This window comes from Staurois parvus, unplaced genomic scaffold (genome assembly GCF_062004578.1).
Source record: "Staurois parvus isolate SC_StPar_1 unplaced genomic scaffold, SC_StPar_1.0 ptg000840l, whole genome shotgun sequence".
In the NCBI taxonomy this organism is placed as follows: Eukaryota; Metazoa; Chordata; class Amphibia; order Anura; family Ranidae; genus Staurois; species Staurois parvus.
In genome coordinates, this window is record NW_028318636.1 from 2,609,718 (window position 1) to 2,631,610 (window position 21,893).

Consider the following 21,893-nt stretch of genomic DNA (forward strand, 5'->3'; position numbering starts at 1 on the left):
TTCTCACTCCTAATTAATCTAATAAGCCCCAATGACTTCCTGCCATGCTCAACTTTCATTTGAGTTTCCTTTCATAGATAACAAGGTGTCAGCAGCAAACAAAATTTGATCACATATGTAAGGCATGTCTGACCACATGAACATATGGGAGAAATAAATTAAAAGGGTGGATTAGTACAAAAGAAAAACCCACTAATTGACATGTTTATATACATAAATGTTCTCTGTTAACAACAAAGTCATGTGCTACAGCATTTATTGTATAGCAGGAAAAGATGGATGGCATTTTGATTTAGATACTAGTTTTTATTCTGTCCCATATTAGCTGAAAGTAAATCAGTTCTACACATCTGCATTAAAGATAACTGAAGCCAAATTCAGCATGCTTTTTGAAGGGTTATTTTCTGTTTAAGGAGCATCATTTGAAAAGACAAATGTGTAACAAGCTCAGAATATATCCATTCTGCTACTTGTTAGTACATTGTAAGTATTAGAAGTTGTACATACCGAGTTTTATTCCCATTCAGCCCACTGGGCTGAATGGGGGAAAAAAAAAAAAACTGGACATTTGGCTGGCTTTTGTCAGACAGGCTGTTGTGTACACACACACACACACACACACACACACACACACGGGCTGAATGTTAGCTAGTTAGAATCATCAGATATTTGAACTCTGTAATAGGCATTACCGGCCAGATCACCAGGTGAAAACAAGAGGGATGGAAGCCAAAAAAAAAAAATGATGCAGTCACTGCATCCAATTTGTAAACTGCAATATACTAAATTTTTGATTTTGGCCTTAATACCTCTTTAATAAACAAATCCGGTCCATTTATTTACCACTCACAAAAGCAGCTAATGGCAGTGTAAAGCGTATTAGCCTGAAAGCCACAAAGATTCTTCACAAGTATCTTGTATTTGCATGTTCTTTATATATCATTTTAGGATCACTGCTTCTTCATTTAGAAAAGCAGAAGTGTCACTGTTCACCCACATATGAGAGTAGAAAAGGACATCTAAGAGAATGGTGGAGATGGATGGCAGGGTGTCACGATCCAGGGTGAGGACACAGAACTTATTCTCTGGACTTTGCACAGGATGCACTGTAAGATCACACGCTAGAAAGTAAAAACAACATATCAGTCACAGCAGAGCCAGGAAAATCCACACAGCCTATAAAAGCCTCATCGCTATATGCACATGCTGTGCCAAATTAGCCATATTGTGTCCCGATGAAGTCCATTACTATATCGAGTTTCACAAATATTACGAAAGCAGCCTTTTGAGAAACTAAATGAACAATTTCCCCAGAATTTTTAGGAAAAAGTAATGTGCACCAGCTGTTCATATGTAAATACTGTTATGCATATGCCATGAATACCATGTCCAAGGCTAAAAGATACTAGTATACTGCCCTCTTGTGTTTGATTGGCTTCAGTGCGGCTTATATATTAGGAGCACAGCATCTAAAAAAACAAAAAAATCATTTACACTTTTTCAGGTTGTAAAAAAAACGTTTTATTATGTTATGTTGCTAGACAACAACGGCACATGTCAAAGCATTCTTTTTTCCAGTACATAAAACATTGTTATTTGAGACATTTGTTGAAAAGCTTCAACTCTGCTTCCTTGACTACATGATGGAAGAACTATATACCTTTAGAGGCCCAACTGAAAAAAAAAAATATTTATAGTTGGGGCAGCACAATGGCTAAATGGTTAGCACTTCTGCCTGGCAGTACTAAGTTTGTTGGTTCAAATCCCAGCCACAGCACCACCTGCCTGGAGTTTGCATATTCTCCCTGTGCCTGCGTGGGCTTCCTCCGGATACTCCGGTTTCCTCCCACACTCCAAAGACATTCTAGCAGGTGAATTGGTTCCTGTCTAAATTGGCCCTAGTATGTGTATGAATGTAAGTTAGGGACTTTAGATTGTAAGCCCATTGAGGGTTAGGGACTGATATGAATGTACAATATATATGTAAAAGCGCTGCATAAATTGACGGCGCTATATAAGTACCTGAAATAAATAAATAATACTTGCTTAGATGGCTGCAGTATCCATCCAACGTTGTAGCTGTTCCCTGCCGGCTCTACACCGAGCTGTCAGTCACTTCTCTGTGCTGCTCTTTCCTATCAAATCTATACTTTGATTGTGCAGCTCCTGCTGATCTGAAAATTGTAGGCCTCAATGATGAAAGTACTAGTGTTTAGCTGGCTCCCCAATCCCCCTTGGCCATTCACAGAACACATGGCATTCTATGAATTTGAGACTACTTTTGTGCCAGGAGTTCTGCTTTAGGCAAAACCAAGCATGTGTTTTTTTCTTTTTAGTTTTGGATAGACTTGGGCAAAGTAAATACAAGTTTTTATAGTTATATGTGATGCCTTTGGGGCAATTTATCTTACTTTCTGCTAACTCAAGAAGTGAGGGGAACAGTCACTGGGGCAAAAGTGTTTTCTTGCAGTTTTTGTCCCCACTCAAGAGATTTTGTATTAACCTATCAACAAAAAGCAAAGGGAAACCTCTCCAATGGCGATACAGACCATGATTAAAAACGTGACAGTAGTTTTCTCTTGTTTTTTTAAATGAAAGGAAAAGGTTTTCACTGGAGTTGGACATTAACCACTTATTCTCCTGAGGATTTACCCCCCTTCCTGACCAGGCCATTTTTTGCATTACGGCGCTGCATTACTTTAACTGACAATTGCGTGGTCATGCAACGCTGCACCCAGATAAAATTTTTGTCCCATGAATTGAGCTTTCTTTCAGTGGTATTTGATCGCCTGTGTGCTTTTAAAAAGACAAATTTTGAGAAAAACACAATATTTTGGACTTTTTGCTATTAACCATTAGCCGCCCGGCCTATAGCCGTTTGGCGGCCGCAAAAATGGTTTAGCTTTCTGGGGTGTACGCCATTTGGCGTCCTCCCGCACATGCACAGTTCGTGCGGTTGAAGAGCCGCACAGCGGCGCGATCTGTCACCGGCCGTGTACCTCGGACACGGCCGATGACAGATCTGAGTACCGGCCCCGCTGCCGGTACCATGTGACCTGCTGTGACCAATCACAGCAGGTCACATGAAAGTTGTATACAATGGATGGCTTAATTCATGCCATCCATTGTATACTAGTGCCTAGCTGTGAATGGTCACAGCAGGTCACATGCACATGTCATGTGATTAGCTGTGGCCAAATGACAGCTAAGCACAAAAAAAAAAAAAAATCTATATATCTATGTCTATATTTTTTATTTTTTTTTCATACTGTCACTAGTCAGTGTCCCTGTTCACCGCCATGCCAGTTATATGATGACGCTGTACTGCACTGGTGACAGTATGTAAAAAAAAAAAAAAGTGAAAATAATTTTTTTAATTTTTTAATTTTCCGAAAAATTATGACAAAAAAATACAACTTCAAAAAACTCACCATTCCTCTTATGAAGTACGTCGGACTGTCTACTCTGCAAAAAGGGGTCATTTGGGGATATCTGTACTACTCTGACATTCTTGGACCTCAAGAATGTGATTGGCTGTCAATTCTTCAGGATTGATCAATATTCAGATATATACCATAGTTTGTGAACTCTATAACTTTCCTACAAACTAAATAATACATCCTAATTTGGGTTATTTTCACCAAAGACATGTAGCAGAATACATCTCGGCCTAAATTTATGAAGAACAATTATTTATTTGTAAACTTTTATAACAGAAACAAAGAAAAACGTGTTTTTTTTTCAAAATTTTTGGTCTTTTTTTGGTAATTTAGCAAAAAATAAAAACCCCAGCGGTGATTAAATACCACCAAAAGAAAGCTCTAGTTGTGTGAAGAAAATGATAAAATTTTAGTTTGGGTACAAGGTTGTATGACTGCGCAATTGTCAAAGTGTGAGAGCACGGAAACGTGAAAAATGGCCTGGGCAGGAAGGGGGTAAAATTGCCAGGTATTGAAATGGTTAAACATGTCCAGTAAAAATTTTTAAAAAAAATCAAATTGTCAAATTTTTCGCCAAAATGTATTCTGCGAAATTTCTTAGCTAAAAAAAATCCCAATATGTGTAAATTAATTGGTTTACTTGAAAGTTATAGCGTTTACAAATGGCGGTATGGATACTGGGATTTTTTTTTTTTTTACTTACTCGTAATCGCAGCGATCAGCGACTTTTAGCGGGACTGTGGCAGACATCCTGACACTGGAGGGGAATTGACTTGGTGTCACATGAGGGGGGGGATGCTTCACTGTAAGCACACTGCTCTGGATGGCTGTCCAGCCATCCAGAGCACTGTGCCTGAGCTGACAGGGAGGAAGACTGTTAGTAAACAAAACAGTCTTCCTCCCCGTCAGAGATGCTCGGTAATCACCGGGCGCTGGCGGGTAATTACCAGCCGGGACCCGGTGATTGACAGCCGGGGCCGCGAATGGTGGCACGGGTAGGGCTTGCGTGAGCCCCCTACCCGGAAATGCAAAATCATGTATACACACACGTGATTTTGCGCACCCGTGCCGCCCTGTAGCAGTATTTCTGCTATAGGGCATTCGGTAAGCGATTAACTAAGCCCTGCAAAAAAAACAATACACTGACCAATTCTAACTCTCCACCGAGTACGTATTCCTTTTATAACCAGAAGAAATCAGTTACTGGAATGCTACCCTTTTTAAAATGCTTTGTTAGCACATTCAAAGCTCGACACACGTTGCAATCTTATTGTACAATCTACTGTAGATTTAGCAACTATACTGCCGCAGACTACTTGACAGTTGAGGTCTTTGTAATAAGATGATTTTTATACACCTGTAGCCAAGTCCTCATGACAAAAGAACAGGAGGAAGCGCCTTTATAAGAGGTGATAAAACTGTGCAAACTGTGGTGTGATGCATCACCTGGTCATCCACCTGAGATTAAGCTGTGAGTGGCAAAATTTAGCACCAAGTTTGAATAGCTCATAAGGAAACATTCACTTATACAGCATTAGTTTTTAACATATAAACAAAATACTCTTCAGGATATGCACAATTAGTGTAAGGCAAGTAATAGAGATATTATGTCTCACACTTGCTATGGGACTACAGTAATGGTTCAGTATGTAGGGTGACCTTGTCCGAGTTTTGCCTGTCATGGTGGGCATACCTCCGAAGGGGTCTTCAGGGTCTGGGTTCTTAGAGATGGACCATGTCCCTGGACCTGTATAGCATCCTGCGTTTAACTACACATGTTGCACTAAGTGTGGAGGTGGGCGCCAAGCAGGATCCAGAGCTGTCCCCATGGGTGTGGACTCCAGGTAAGACTGCCAAGTGTTTACCAAGGATGCGCCAATCCAGATGTACTTCTTTGTTGTAGTCAAAGACAGTGGAGTGTTGAAGAGCAGATTTGAAATATCCAAAGTAAAATAATAAATTAGTTAAGCGAAGAGTGATATCTTCATAATGAAGAGAGCGATTGCCTTAGAACACTAGCAAAAAATGGAGCGCTTACAGAGTGGGGTAGGGTTATGGGGGGATGTCAAAGGGGCATACCCTTAAAAGCTTTGCCAGTGTCCAATCACCTAGGGTCTATGAATATCAAGCTTGTGTTCTGTACTGTACAATTATGATACTCCTATTTTGTTCTCATCCATCAAGATATACAGGAAGATTGTACCCTTAAGTCCAAAAACAGACCAACTGACGGGTGGGGGGATTGGCAGTTGGGGCAACACAGCAAAAAAACATAAATGGGTCCAAGAAAACAACAGAGAACTGGGGACTGCCTGACCTCAAAGAACTACAGGTGACCTCCTTACAAATCAGCTGCTTGATACTGAAAAGCCCAAGAAGCACTTACCGATTAAGTACACTGTGCCTCGACAGTAAAAGAGGGAAATCTTATCCCTGAGCCCATAAGCTTGGATGATAGTCTGCCTGAGCTACCTGGAAGTTGGAACAAGAGGCCAGTGCACCCTTACATGGTTCATTCAGGATTAGAGGGTTCATTCAGGATGACAAAAGAGGAATCAGTTGTCCTGAAAGAAGTATGAACAGGAGCCAGGCGCTGTGTAGTTTTGTGATAAAAATAATACACCTTGTATGGAGGTGTGCCTTTAATAATTCATATGGTAAAAAAAAATAATAAATAACCAGCCTGGGGCTTTAGGAAGCCAGGTTCCAAGATGGACGGCCCGTCCGCCCAGAGGGAAGCAGTGGAGTAGAATGCCTGTCAGTGCAGGGACCACGTGTACCCGACGTCCCAGCGTCCTGGATGACGTCACTATGATGTGGAGAGACGGACGGGGGGAAACTCTTGCTGGAGCCGCAGCTTTAGAAGGAAGAGGCCGGTTGCTGGGACAACATGTTTCGCGCGCATGCTTGACAAAGCGCATGCGCGCGAAACATGTTGTCCCAGCAACCGGCCTCTTCCTTCTAAAGCTGCGGCTCCAGCAAGAGTTCCCCCCGTCCGTCTCTCCACATCGTGGTGACTTCATCCAGGACGCTGGGACGTCGGGTACACGTGGTCCCTGCACTGACAGGCATTCTACTCCACTGCTTCCCTCTGAGCGGACGGGCCGTCCATCTTGGAACCTGGCTTCCTAAAGCCACAGGCTGGTTATTATTTTTTTTTACCATATGAATTATTAAAGGCACACCTCCATACAAGGTGTATTATTTTTATCACAAAACTACACAGCGCCTGGCTCCTGTTCATACCTCTCACAAACCGATGTGTTTTTACCATGGCAGCAGTGAGTTTTTTCCCCACCAATCATAGTTGACATATACCATTCACTTATTTCCTTTGGGACACATCTGTGCGCTTTTATCCAGACCGTTTGTCCTGAAAGAAGCAGCACCTGAAAGCACAGCCTGAACCACAACCAGACAATGAAGGAAAATCTTCTTTTAGTAAATTGGAGTCCGACAGAGGCCTGGGCCTCAATACCATTTTGTCCCTTTGCAGAACCAAACAAGGTATGGAAACAAAGAAAATGAATAAGCTATTGCGCTGACTAGACATCAACTGTCATTTAATGGAGCACATAAGAGGACCAGGAGAGTGGTAGGGAACACTAGGTGAAGTGGATGCAGCTTCTTTGAGATAAGGTTTTAAGATCTTAATGCAAACAAGACGGTGCCTTCAGCTAGGTGTATTTTATTGAAAAGAAAAAAAAAAGGCAAGAAAAATGCACTCACTAATTAAACGTGAGTCAAGGATTTTCATAAACCCATTTAGACCTCCATAGGATCACCATGAGAAAACCACCATAGGATATACTGCATGGGAGGGTGGCCACTCTGCGCTGGATAACGTATATGTACGTAATCCAGCATTTCCGAGTAGGGGGGTCATGCTCTGCCCCATCTATGCAGTCATTCAGCAAAGCACAAGTCGATCAACAGGTCATGGCCAATAATTTATGTACAGGACCTGATCAGTTTAGTGACCGACAGTACAGAGCCCGATGTTTACTAATAACACAAGGCTCTGTACACGTAGCAGAGATGTGGCTGCTTTTTTCTTCACATCTTTTAGTAAAAGCAGCACACATGACAAACATTATACTTGTTAGGCACACAGTTAAACCTTTGATTGCTCTTAGATGTTAACCCCCTTCCCAGTCAGTGTAATTAGTAGAGAGACAGTATTACCATTGATCACTGTATTAGTGTTACTGGAGATGTCAGTTATTCAGTTCCCACCCAGTATCAGATTTCCTGCAGCTCTATCACAGTCCCACTACAAGTCACTGATCATCACCACTACTAGTATAAAAAAAATAAATGCAAATTCCAGTATATATGCCATTGTTTGTAGACACCAACTTTCACACAAACCAATCAATATATATATATATTTTTTTTTTCTAACAAAGCAATGTAGCAGAAAACATTTTGTCCTAATTTATGAAGAAATTTTATTTTTTATTGGTTATGTTTTATAGCAGAAAGTAAAAAAAACAGCTTTTTTTTTCTTCAAAATTTTCAGTCTCTTTTCATTATATAATAATAATAATAATAATAAATTGGTGATCAATTATTCCCAAAAGAGAGCTCTATTTGTGTGAAAATAATTATATTAATTTCATTTGGGTACGATGTGTTATGATTGCAGAATTACCAGTTAAAGTAGCACAGTGCCAAATAGCAAAAAATGCCCCAGTCATGAAGGGGGTAAAATCTTCTGGAGCTTAAAGTGTTAGTAAACCCACAACAGTAAAATCAGTCTGTATATGCAGTAAAGCATGCTTGTTATACTCACTATGGAACTTAAATGGTTAATCCTCTGCATTGTGTAAAAAGGATGTTTGATCCTGACCTCTCTGATCCTTCCCTTCTACCACATTCCTCATTTCATCTCCTGATAGATGAAAGCCTCGGGGACACGCTAGCAATACACAAACTGAGTATGTGCAGAGAGTTTTTTTCTTTTTCATGGGAGAGTGCATGTGATCAGCACAGAGCCAATCAGCACTGTCCAGACAGAGGGTCAGGGGTCATGCAATCTCATAGGGCAGTGAGAGAATTAAAACTCCTACAAGCTTTAACCAGTGCTCTGCTGGACATTGATAGAAGTCACAAGACTGCTCTAACTGCTGATGAGAAAAGGCATTTAGCAGTTTACACTTACTAAAATAATTGCATTTCCATGTTCTGTGTACTGTGGGAGACCATATTTAGTAACACTAAGTGGTTCAATAAAAATAATTTAACCACCTCCTGTCCAGCTGTTGTATATAAACGGCCAGACGATGGCCGTGCAGGGTTGGGTGGCCGTTTACAAACGGCCTCCCCCGCCCCGATTGTGTGCGCTCCCTGGGAGCGTGCAGCACCACGATCCGGTGCCCACTGTGTCCTCCCGACACAGTGGAACACTGATCGTCGGACGGGACCTCTGTACATGGTACCGATCATGTGATAACTGATTGGCCAATCAGTGATCACATGCAGAGTAGTAAGCAAGATGTCACTTCTGAGATCATTGCTTACTACGTGTGAAATCTGTGAATGATCACAGAGGTCACATGGTACAAGGCTATTCACAACAGCCTTGTACCATGTGACAAGCTGTGACCAATCACAGCTCACACAGTAGTTCTCAATGGCGGCAAGAAAGCAGCCATAGAGAAGGAGAAATGGTTGCTTTTACAGCCTTTATGGGTGTAAAAGCAATCAGTGTAAAAAAAAAAAAAAAAAAAAATTCATCACCCCCCACAGGTAGTACAGTGTCACCATGGTGACACTGTACTGCTAGGGTTACAGTATGTAAAACAAAAAAAAACAAAGAATATAAAAAATAACTAAAAAAAATGTTTAAAATTATAATTTTTGGTTATAAACTAATTTGTTTTTTTTTTTTTTTACTAAAAAGATAAATGGAATAAATTTTGGCCAAGATTTATGATGAAATATTATTTGCAAAATTTTATAGGAAAAACACTTTTTTTCAAAAGTTTTAGACTTTTTCATTTACATAGCAAAAAAGTAAAAATCCCAGTGGTGAATAAATACCACCAAAATAAAGCTTTATCGGTCTCAGAAAAATGCTAAAAAAATTCATATGGGTACAGTGTTGCATGACCACGCAAGTGTCAAAGTGTGACAGCAATGAAAGCTGAAAATTGGCCTGGACAGGAAGGGGGTGAAAGTGTCCAAAGTGGTTAAAGAAAAAATAAAAGTTTCAAAGTCTAAAAAGTCATGCTGTAGAAAAAATATCCAGCCCACTAGCAAAAAAACTGATGCATGCTAGTAGTGGTAGGAGTTAACCTTGCCCGGCCTACAGTGTTTTTTGCTACCATCCAATCCTCTTGTAGGCAGTAAAATCTTAAAATTTAGAGGATTCCTGTGCCCTTCAATGGACAAGGAAAGGTTTTTAAAAAAAAAAAAAAAGCCCATGACCATTAGCATACATTACAATGCCAATTTATAAAAGGTGCTAATGGTAAGTCATGATCAACCACCATTTAAAATCAAAACTTCTGATAGCCAGCTCGCACCACAGACAGGGAATTCTGTTAAATATGAAAAACAAAACATGTCTTCACTGATAAGATGGTGTAGCCCCAGAAACGCATTGACCATACAAAACACATTGCTGGCCAAAGTCAGCGATTGGAGAAATGTGAAAGTTTTAAGCATTTGGACTAAATGTGGCTATTTTAGCCTGATTATGAATTCTCTAAACAGTGCAATCTTCTTTTCTTGCGAGTATTTATTAAAAATGTTTAAGAAATAAAAGCAGACTTTACAAAAACAAGATACCTTGTTGGTTTATTTTCCAATATCATACATGTATAATTCCTATAGCTCTACTTATAATAATGTACAGCTTGACTAAACACAAATGGAATGGAATGCTTAGGCAGGCCTTCATATTATATGGGTAAATCTAAGGCTGACCATACACTATTCAATCTTGTACTACAATCTCCTTTAGCTCTACCATCAACTATGTAGTGTAAGGGCTTGCCTGATTGGGTATATACTGCATTATTACTATACAGTATTTATAAAGCGCCAATGGTTCGCTCAGCGCTGTATATTACAAAGGGGGACAGAACATGTGATAGAACAATACCAATACAATGCAAAACATGAGGGGATCGAGGGCCCTGCTCTTTCGAGCTTGCATGCATTGTTTAGGCTTGTCTTCATATTACACAGTTTAGTCAATTTAAAAGGATATTGTACAGAGGTTGGGCACTCAGATTATAACATGTATGAACAGTGCAAAGACGTTTGTACGGTTGGGCTTTAATGTAAAAACAGCTTAATATGCACAGATTTATGCCTGCCCCTACATAAAAGTATCAACATCATGCCAAGCAGGAAGTCTAGTATTCCTACAGTGATGGCTGTCCATGGAGTCACCTATTTGTAGAGAGTTGTGTACAGATGGGCAAGTCAGATCAGGTCTCAGCCGGATTCATTATTAGCAGGTATTCATAGCATAGCTGAACTCCAGGTATTTAAAATCATACTTACATTGGTCAAGCTTGGACCAATATTAAGTGTACATATCCCATACCTGAGGGATTGCTGTGAAAGCGGACAATCACTTTTGTAGTTGGCACTACTACAGTGAATAACCACCATCTTCCAGGTCCTGTGCCAAGCGACTGCCCCACTGCTCACTGACAGGGGGTCACTTGCTTGGCGGTGCTGCCATTCTTAGACACAGGGATGCGCAATTTGTATCGCCCAAGACATGCATTTCTGGGCACCAGCAGGTAGTTTTTCCCTACAATTACTTGTCAGATGGTAACAATCAGGCACCTGATTGCCTCCACACATGCCAAGTGCAGCACCCCCCCGCTATTTATGGCTCCATTTGCCCATCTGCTGTGGAGGGGATGGAGGAGAGCAGACATGTTCGCTCTGCTCCCCATCTTGTTCCTGATGCAGAAGTGATGTGTATGATGTCACTTCCAGGTCTACGTCAGTGTCCCCGGCCAATAAGACTGGAAAGAATGTAATGCAGTGCGATCTTCACCGCATTACTTTGAGTGGAGTACAGGGGAGACATCCATGGTCTTTTAGACGCTGAATGTTTCATTCAAGAGAACCTGTCACCAAAAGAAAAATCACCACACCGGGGACTTCAAAGTTACAAACAAGCACATAAAATTCACCCTTCCCCCCCCCAAAAAAATGTTGATGATCTCTACCTCATACAATTTAAAACGCTTTGAATCCATTGGAAAAAATACAAGGCATTCTATGAATGGTGGCATTGCCAAACAAGTGACACCCTGTAATCAGTGTGCAGTTCGTCAGCCTCTTACAGGGCCCAGAATATAGTGCCAATCACAGTAGTAGTGCTGACTACTACAGCGAATGTCAGCTTCCACAGTGGTCTCATGTATGAAATAAGCACACTTCCATTGTTCCAAACTGGATCAATGTAAATATGAAAGATCATACCCAGCTTTAAAGCAGGATGGTGATTCAGTGTTTTTTTATTCTCCAAATTGTTGCTTGGTACTGTATATGACCAAGGAATGCTGTAATGCCCAACACACTGGGAAAATCAGATTCTTTCAAGCATTGTCAGGAAGGTGTTAAACCTGATAACTGATATGCAGTTAACAGATGTAATAATAATAAAAAAAAACCCCAAACAGAATATTGTTTTATATACACCAATGAGCTGTAACTTTATGACCAACCACCTAATAAAGAGTAGGTCCCCCATTTGTTGGCAAACACAGGCCTAACCTGTTGAGGCATGGACTCCACTAGACCTCTGAAGGTATGCTATAGTAATCTGATGCCAAGCTGTCAGCAGCAGATTCTTTAAGTCCTGTAAATTGTAAGGTGGGGCCCTCCATGGATCAGGCTTGTTTTTCTAGCACATCCCACAGATGCCCGATGAATTGAGATCTGGAGAATAAGGAGGCCAAGTCAACATCTTGAACGTATTGTTGTGTTCCTTAAACCATTTGTGAACCATTTTTGCAGTGTGGCAGGGCACATTATCTGTTGAAAGAGGTCAATGCTATCAAAGAATACCATTTCTATGAAGGGGTTTACTTGGTCAGCAACAATGTTTAGGTATGTGGTTTGTGACTATGCAGTCCCATACACAACAAACTGCAATGCCCATTTTTATCTGCTTTCAACACATCAGGGACAATGCATTTTACTTGCTGCCGAATATATCTCAACAACTTTCCAATGCCATTGTAATGTGATAATCAATGTTATTTACGGTCAGTGATCATAAAAGTTATGGCTGATTAGTGTAGCCCCCCTCAATTTTTACTGTAAAAGTGACAGTTGTGTCAAACTAGAACTACTCACTTTAACAAAACTTCCTTCCTGGGACACCATATGAAGTCTCTCCAACTATATATTGATGACAGTCTAAGACAGACTTGGTTATTGACTTACAGTTTCTAGTCTTTACACCATTGCTTTCTTCACTCGCAATTGGGACCAAGTCTCCATCCTCTTCCTTGTAGATATTTATATCTCCTAGAAGTGTGTGGAACACCACAGGCAAATCATCTTCACGGACCTGCAAAATATGAAAGCAGGCTTTATAATTACCTAGACACAAGGTAAAGCCTTAAAATGAGAAGGTCTTAACATACGTAAAATGAAACCGGTTAATGCTTTTATCTACTAAGAAATGCGACAGCAGCTCAATGATACTTGAAATCCCCACAATCTATGTCTTAGTCCAACCCTTCACTATGTTCTGCTGGCTTTCAGTACAGCTTGCACTGGAGCACAGCTAGGAAACATCTCATTGAATCAGGAGGCACACATCACCAACCATGATTTGGGGTAAGAGAATGGGTATGTGGAACTCTAATATCAGAGCTTGCTACATGGAGACAGCAGCATGCAGTAAAGAGGGAAAAAAAAAAATTATATACACACATATACATATATATATATATACACATATACACACACATACATACATATACACACATATATACACACACACACATATATATATATAACATACGATGACAAAGTGTTGGTAAATACTATGTTAATATTTATTCCAACATCAGGGTTAGGTAAATAAAACCTTCCCTCAGGCCTCTGTAAGAACACCCCCTTAGTTACTGTACTTTAAAATGTGAAGTTTATCAGAATGGCGGGGTGTTGTAGATGTTGAGGGACAAATCTGCAGATGAGATCGCTTTCCTCTGACTACAATCTGTGATTCAAAATAATGACAGCAGAGGCACCAAGCAGGTACACCAATTACCACTGAAGGGAGCAATTATAGATTTACCTAAGAATAAAAAAAATAAAAAAAAAAAGCAAGGGGTTTTGAAGCCAAAAGCAAACATTATATTGCAGCTTACCAGTTCCTAGATATGACAACTGCATTAGTTTTATTTTTAGGCTCCCTTTCCTTTATTTACTCTTGGTGATTTGCCTTAAAATCTGTTATTAAAAAGAGCAGGCTCTCTTGCAAATGCAGCAGTTACACTGATGAGAAAACTCTACCACTGACAGGGCTGCTTACAATAATCTGCTTTTATTTATTCATGTAAAACCTTTATCACAAAAGAAACAAAACCTGTTGGCTGTAAATGGTTATAAAGTGTGAGCTGGAGTTTGGCTTTGATTTGTTAGTGTATTTAAATATGCTATTCCATCCAACACTGCTCCCCTCAGACAATGCTGCAATCCAAAAATTGTGCTCCTTCATCCAGAGTGGGGGCACTTGAACACAGGAGGTGTGTTACTGGCCAGATCACCCAGTGAAAACAGAGGGGAAAAAAGCCTAAGAAAAAACTAATACAGCCACCACATCTAATAATTTGTAAGTTGTAATACATTACATTTTTGGTTTTGGGTTTAATAATTTTTTAACTATGAAACAGAATGCAAATAAAAATATGAAAAATCAGGTAAACAGAACTTTAACTAATTGTCATATGCTACAGATTATATTTTACTAACAAAACGTGGGTACTCTTCAGACACTAGATTGGATATGGTCATTAGCATCTTCTACAATTTCCTGTTTTGCATTATGACACGACTGCATAACTCCATAACAATATCTGGGCCATTTAAACACAGTGTAGTTAGTGGAGTTATTTAAAGTGTTACTAAACCCACGACAGTAAAATCAGTCTGTATATGCAGTAACCCATGCTTGTTATACTCACTGTGAAACTTAAACGGTTGATCCTCTGCATTGCATAATACAAGGTTGTTTGATCCTGCCTTCTCTGATCCTCCCCTTCATCCACAGTCCCCAATCCATCTGTTGATGGTACAGAGCTCTAGGAGCTGCTCTGAACATGCTCAGTTTAGTGTGTATTACTAGAGGTTTTTTTTTTTTTTTTTTTGGGGTGGGGGGGGATTTGCATGTTTTCAGCACAGGGCCAATCAGCACTGTCCAGACAGAGGTTCAGGGGTTATGCAGCCTCCTAGGACAGTCAGAGCAGAATGAAGACTCCTCCTACAAGCTTTAACCAGTGCTGCTGATGAGAAAAGGTATTTAGCAGTTTATATTTACTACAATAATTGTATTTCTTTGTCCTGTGGGGGACCAGATAGAGTGAATGCAGGGTCTTGGGTTCAGTAACACTTTAACAAAAAAAAAAACTCATGTCAGATAATCAAGAAATACTGGGTTCTCCAGCCATTCCCATGAAAGCAGCAGTTGCAGAGAGAGTGGAGAGTTAGTCACTCTGCTTATTATTGCATCGAACAGGTCTGCTGATGTAACAGAGATCCTTGTGCTGCTGTTATTCTGGAGTAAATGTGCTAAACTAGACCGCAATAGGATAATCTCTGGTCCCCAAAGCATGATAGACATCCCCTTTAAAAGGGAGCCTGTGGTCAAAGGATAGACATTTCCTTGTTTATTTACTGCTTTATAAGAATATGTAAATATTTAAACTATCCCACAATGTCCTTTTTGTTGGCAGAACCACAGAGGTCATCCAAGTTGCTTTATTTCAGCAACTCTGCTACCTCTTCCAGCAGTGATTCCACAGTCCTCTAATCTCTTAAACGCAGAGCCTTCTCTGGGAGAGGGAGCTGAGCTGCTGAAAGAACTTGAATGACTACTGCTTCTGCTGTGATTTTGAAGATGCATTGCTCCATAGTTGATGCAGCTAGGAAGGTCAGTGTTGGACTTGTTTTAAAACCTATTTCCTCTTTGTTGGGACTACATAAATAATAGAACGTCCAAAGCCTGGCCAGGAGTTTAGGGACAGGAAAAAAATTACAAGGTTCCTTGATCTATGTGTAGTTTGCTACTTTATGCTCTTCCCTTCTTCCAAGCAACAGAAGCGTATGATAGGAAAAATAGGGAGGGATAAAAAAAATACAATGCTGCACCTAGCAGTTTATGGACTTGTACACTGCTGCTCCTCAATGTGAGTTTAGGAGCTTTTGGCCAATTTTTTGCTAAAGCCCCTGAACTTAACTCAATAAAAGTCTATGTGCCCATGTACATATAGGCTTTTACCAGAGTTTAGAAGCAGCAGCATTTGGGGGCAGTTAAACGTTCCTCTCCTGAATGCAGAAGAATCGTGTTCAGGATAGAAGCATTTTGGCCAAAAAAATGCTAAAACGCTGCAAAAAGCATGTAAATGCTAGCTGTGTTTAGCGCTTGGGTGTTTATTCACGTCCATGGAAAATACTCTGGTTAATCAAATGAACATTTACATGCGTTTTTGACACATTTAGCTGCTGCCAGGAAAGCTCAACATCTAGGGGAGTTCATATGTACAGGAGGCCTATGGAAGTTTGACCTTACCGGAAAGAATCTAATGACACATTCAGATGCTCCTCTCTCAATTGCCATGTATTATTATTATTATACAGTATTTATAGAGCGCCAAAGGGTTTGCTCAGCACTGTACAGTAGCAAGGGGGACAGAACATGAGACAAGACTGTAACAATACAATACAAGAGGGGTTCGAGGGCCCTGCTCTTTCGAGCTTACAATCTAGGAGGGAGGGGAAAGTGGTACAGGAGGAAGTGGCTGTGGGGGATAGAGTGGTGGGAGAAGTGGAGGAGATCAGTTGTTAGGTGAGGGTGGGGTAGGCTTCCCTGAAAAGATGGGTTTTCAGGGTGCACCTGAAGGTGAGGAGGGTAGGTGACAGTCATATGGATTTGGGTAGGGCGTTCCATAGGATAGGGGAAGTCCTCGAGAAGTCCAGAAGTCGGGCGTGGGAGGAGGAGACCAGGGAGCTAGAAAGTAGGAGGTCCTGTGAGGAGCGAAGGCCACGGGTAGGGTAATATTTGGGTATCAGGTCAGTTAGGTAGTTTGGGGCAGCGTTGTGAATGGCTTTGTAGGTCAGAGTTAGCAATTTAAATTTGATGCGCTGGGCAATCGGGAGCCAGTGAAGGGATTGGCAGAGGGGGGTGGCAGATGTGGAGCGGTTGGTAAGGTGCATAAGTCTGGCCGCTGAGTTCAGGATAGACTGGAGTGGGGATAGCGTTTGTTTTGGTAGGCCAGTGAGAAGGGAGTTACAGTAGTCCAGGCGTGAGATGAGGGAGTGTACGAGTTGTTTAGTAGTGTCTGGGGTGAGGAATGTACGCATCTTGGAGATGTTGCGGAGGCGGAGCCTGCATGATTTTGATAGTGATTGGACATGAGGTTGGAAGGAAAGGTTTGAGTCCATGGTGACACCCAGGACTTTGGCATGTGGGGTGGGAGTGATGGTGGCATTGCTAGCAGTGATGGAGAGGATGGGGGGGGGAGAAGACCAGGAGCTCGGTTTTGGACAGGTTTAACCTGAGGAAATGGAGCGACATCCAGTCTGATATGTCGTTCAGTAGGTGGGCGATGCGGGCGGAGAGTGAGGGGGTGAGGTGAGGGGTGGAGAGGTAAATTTGTGTGTCGTCGGCATAGGAGGTGGTAATTGAAGCCGTGGGAGTGTATTAGTTTGCCAAGGGAGGAGGTGTAGATGGAGAAGAGAAGGGGTCCGAGGACAGAGCCTTGGGGGACTCCAACAGAGAGGGGGAGGTGGCAGTGTTATAGGTGACGCTGAAGGAGTGTTGGGATAGGTAGGAGGAGAACCAGGAGAGAGCAGCGTCCCTAATGCCAAGGGAGTGCAGTTTAGTAAGGAGGAGAGGGTGGTCGACTGTGTCGAAGGCCGCGGAGAGGTCAAGGAGCAGGAGGACTGAGTAATGGCCATTAGCTTTGGTGGTTAGCAGGTCATTGCTGATTTTAAGTAGGGCAGTTTCAGTGGAGTGTAGGGGACGGAAGCCAGACTGTAGTGGATCAGGGAGGTTGTTATCAGTGAGGTGGGCACTTAGACTATTGTAGGCCAGGCGCTCAAGGAGCTTAGAAGTGAATGGTAGCAGGGAGATGGGTCTAAGGTTGTTTAGGTCAGTGGGGTCAAGGGAGGGTTTTTTGAGTATGGGGGTGATGTGTGCGCGCTTTAGAGGGGAGGGGAAAGTGCCAGTGGAGAGGGAGAGATTGAAGATGTGGATGAGGGAGCAAATGATGGAGGGGGGGGGGCTGACTGGAGGAGCTGTGAGCATGTACATCTAGTAGTCAGTATGTCATAGAACTGCAGGAGTGCCCGTTCATATATGTCCAGCTCTGCTGTACAGAAAACCTGCACTGAGACAAATACAGACTGCCAATGCAGATCTCCTCCTGAAAATGCTAGTTGCCTGATTGTCTCATGACTTCAATACCTTCAGAGGTACGGATACAGAACAAGCATGTAGCCAGTGATGTCAGAACTCCTGATATGTATACTTGTTAACCTATTCAGTAAATGAAGATTTGTTTAAATCAGGTTTAATATCAAAATAATTATATAACATGAATATATACTGTTTAGCCTTAGAGAAAGACAGGTACTAGTTTCATGCTACTTCTGTTCTGGATTCAATTACATAGCATAGACCCTTTAGTTCTAATGTCAAGTTACAGCAAAGATGGTTGTGATTTGATTTTATTATTTAAAAGCTACACAAAGAAGTCGTTATTTCATTTGCTGTGCTGACAACCCTACAATTTGATTAAAATGGTATAAAGTTCACATGACAGTGACTTGCAGCCAACTCTATCAGAACTGCAAATACCTATGTCTCATTAACCCATCTCTAGGACACAGTTGATCCTCTTGTTCCAGGGATGGACACTATAACCCATGCACTGCCAGAAGGGGTGTGATTGCACTGCACATTCTTTGACATGGAAGGTAGATTGAAGAACCTGGAAGGAATATCTCCAGAGGCCTGCGGTGAAGCCTGAAAGGAAGGGGATCATACTCTGGTGCCATAAAAACTGCATTTCTAAACAGACCTTCTGCTAAAGTTATATAAAATATATAGAGACTGCAAAAAAAAAAAAAAATGTACAAAAGCCATACTTTTAAAAACCAGGGGAAAAAGTTACTCTAATTTCTAAGACTGGTATAAATGTTCCTTAGTGAACTGTGATCTCATCCGGACAAAGGTATTCATTCTCCCAGGAGTGCAATTTATCACTGTGGGACAGTTTTGTCTACAGTTTAATCTCCAAATATAAAACTTTGATTAATGTCTAAGCTCCAGCTGCTAATATAGTCTCTTCAGCTACACTACCTGGTTAAAGTAGAACCTCACCCACATTTTAGAATTTGGAATTGTTTTAGGCAAGGTTCCATCCCCCACCAGGTTTTTACTGCTTTTGTTCATGTAAACCTTTTCGGAGTAAAACCACAGAGGATGTGATGCTATTGTAGACGTCTCTCAAATTCTAGCTAGTTGACTATCTATTATGCTCCCTGGCTTCATTTTTTTTTCTGAGGCTTTCACCTGGAAAAAGTATACAGATTATGAACTTTATTAAAGTCACAATACATTATCTGCATGAATATTTTGGGTTATTGCCTCAAAGTCCACCAGGAGGTCCTCTTGACAGGTAAACTTGTCATGGGTCAGGACTGATTATGGCGGCATTGTGGTGTATGGGCAGCCCATTCAAAATGAACAGGCTATCCTAACACTACATGAGTTCAGTAACACAGAGCTAATGCATGAATAGACCTAAAGCAAAAAACTACAAGTGCAGTTTACCTCGGTTTTAATTGAGAGCGAGTTGAAGAAAAAAATATATATATATGTGTCAGCCCTGCCTGCTTGTCTTTTGTTGAACTATAAAATGTCCTGTTTCATCTAAAACATAGCGTAGAAGTGTTCTGTAGTTCAAGAAAGTGGAGTAGACAGCATTTATACCAAAGTATACATAGGACAGCTCTGAACTTCTGACAGGATCAAGTTCAATTGGCAAAGGCAACTTCTAACTCTAAAAGGTAAGATTCCTAACAGCCCCCTTCTCGGCATCCCACAAAGCATTACACATCACTAAGAGCTAGATGTGCATTGCAGGGGAAGTGTGCCAAAGCACAGAGCTTACCAATTCTTAGATGTGATGGCTGCATTAGTTCTTTTTTGGGCTCTCTTTCCATTATTTTTACCCCGGTGACCATTAAGTCTGTTTATCAAATGAACTAGCTCTCCTGCAAATAACAAGCACAAATCTAGAATATTGCAGCACTCCTTGGTATATCTATTGAAGCACTAAAATGATATCACAGGTATGACAGGAGCATTAAAAAGTTGATACGTTTCACTCTAAATTCAACAGTTACTCAAACCTCATATAGGAGGAACTATTGCAGACATATCTAAGGATTGGTAAGCTGCAAAATATTACATTTTGGGTTTAATACTACTTAAAGAACAAAAAACTAGGGTAGTACAGATCATTGCGCTTGCTTGTAAAGTGGTGTTAAGGGCAAATCTTTTTTCCCTAAACCAGATAAAAACAACATACAGTAATACCTCGGTTTATAAATGCCTCGGTTAATGTAATTTTCGGTCTACGAATAAAAATCCATTAAAAATAATGCCTCGGTTTACAAATTTTTTTCTTCACTATAGTTCACAAAATTACCTGTCACTTTCCCTGGAGTTAAGGAAAACTTTTGTTTCTTTTAAGAATCTAAAAAGGAAACATTGTTTCTCTTAACTCAGGGAAAAACTAAAAGAAAACTTTATTTTAACTTGGGGGGAAAGTGACAGCTGAATTTCTGAGCTATAGTAAAGAAGAAAAAAAAAACAAAAAAACAAAAAAAACGGTAATTACATTTAAAAACCGTCACCATAATAAAAAAAAACTAAAAGTGTAATGTGAAAAAAAAAAGACAGGGCACAGTCTATGACAAGTCCTTTATTAAAAGAAAAAACTAAAAGAATGTCGCCCGCAGTAGATCCAACGTCAATCACGATGCCCGTGGTCACCGCCGCTGCCGACCCAAAATAATAATAATAATAAAAAAAAAAAAAAAAGGCTCTGCTTCCGATGATGGCTTCCAGCCTTCTGCCTGCTCCGGTGGTTTGACAGTTCTTAAATAGGTAGGGGGCGGTGCCACCGGGGGACATCACCCGAGGGACCCCGCCCCATGTGACATCATTAATGGTGTGGGAGTTACCCTCAAAATCCATACCAGACCCCAAAGGGCTTCGTATGAATGGGAGGGGGGCCCCACGCCATTTTGTAAATAATTTTTTTAATTGCCAGCAATTCTTTTACACATTCAGTTGTCAGTAGGGAACCCCGCTGACAGATGAAACATTAACATATGGTTGTCACTTCTAAAATACCGCATGACTTGATAAAATAACTCGTGCTGTATTTTAGTAGCGTTTACTTTTTTCTGGCCTCCGGAACGGATTGTTTTTCAATGCATCCCTATGGGAAATGGCGTTTTGGTTTACAAATTTTTAGTTATACGAAAAGTCATGCAGAACAAATTAAATTCGTAAACCGAGGTATGCATGTATTTAACATGCATATTAAACCGTGTTTTTTTTTCTTCCTAATTTCCTCACTGAAGCTTCCTTTTTCAAACGTTCCCTGTCCATGCTGCTATATTCCTGTTCTCTGTGGCACCGGGACCGAAGCAGTTTTGTGTACGTTCCTGCTCTGTACTACAGGGAGCCAGGATGCAAATAAAAATGAGGAAATTTAAAAAAAAAATAAATAAATAAGCAGAGATATGTTCTTTTTATATGATTTAGAAAAACATGAATACCAATTTAACTCATCAGTTTAAGCTATCAGATCAGTTCTTAACAGTGATTATAGGCAACATGAATAGATGAATATCTCTTCTGTAATTAAGCCCTTTACTGAGAGGGAAATCTCCCCAACCCCCCAGTCCTGCCATGACAGATGGGACTTGCTTGACAGCTCAGCTTACTGGTAGTGCTGTAGAACTGTATATATTCCTATGAAAAACCTTCATGTAAGGAAACACTGATGGCCGAATGTAATCAACTGAAGAGCCATTGACCCAAATCTCTGATTAATACTTGAAGTATTTCCCTATCAGCCACCCTCTAGTACACAGAAAGTAAGGAAAGACGCCTCATAAGATAAATACACCAGAAAAAAACCCAGCCAAGGTTAACATCTA

General features: G+C 40.8%; 1 protein-coding gene across 1 annotated transcript in view; it reads right to left on the reverse strand.

Annotated features, from left to right (window-relative positions):
* Window positions 1-21,893, reverse strand: part of CASTOR1 (cytosolic arginine sensor for mTORC1 subunit 1) — a 55,167-nt gene that overhangs the window by 20,234 nt on the left and 13,040 nt on the right. The window contains exons 4-5 of the mRNA XM_089655466.1: window positions 12,867-12,993; window positions 998-1,121 (exon numbers count right to left, since the gene is read on the reverse strand). Coding sequence (XP_089511592.1) covers window positions 998-1,121; window positions 12,867-12,993 — 251 coding nt within the window. The remainder of the gene's footprint in view (window positions 1-997; window positions 1,122-12,866; window positions 12,994-21,893) is intronic.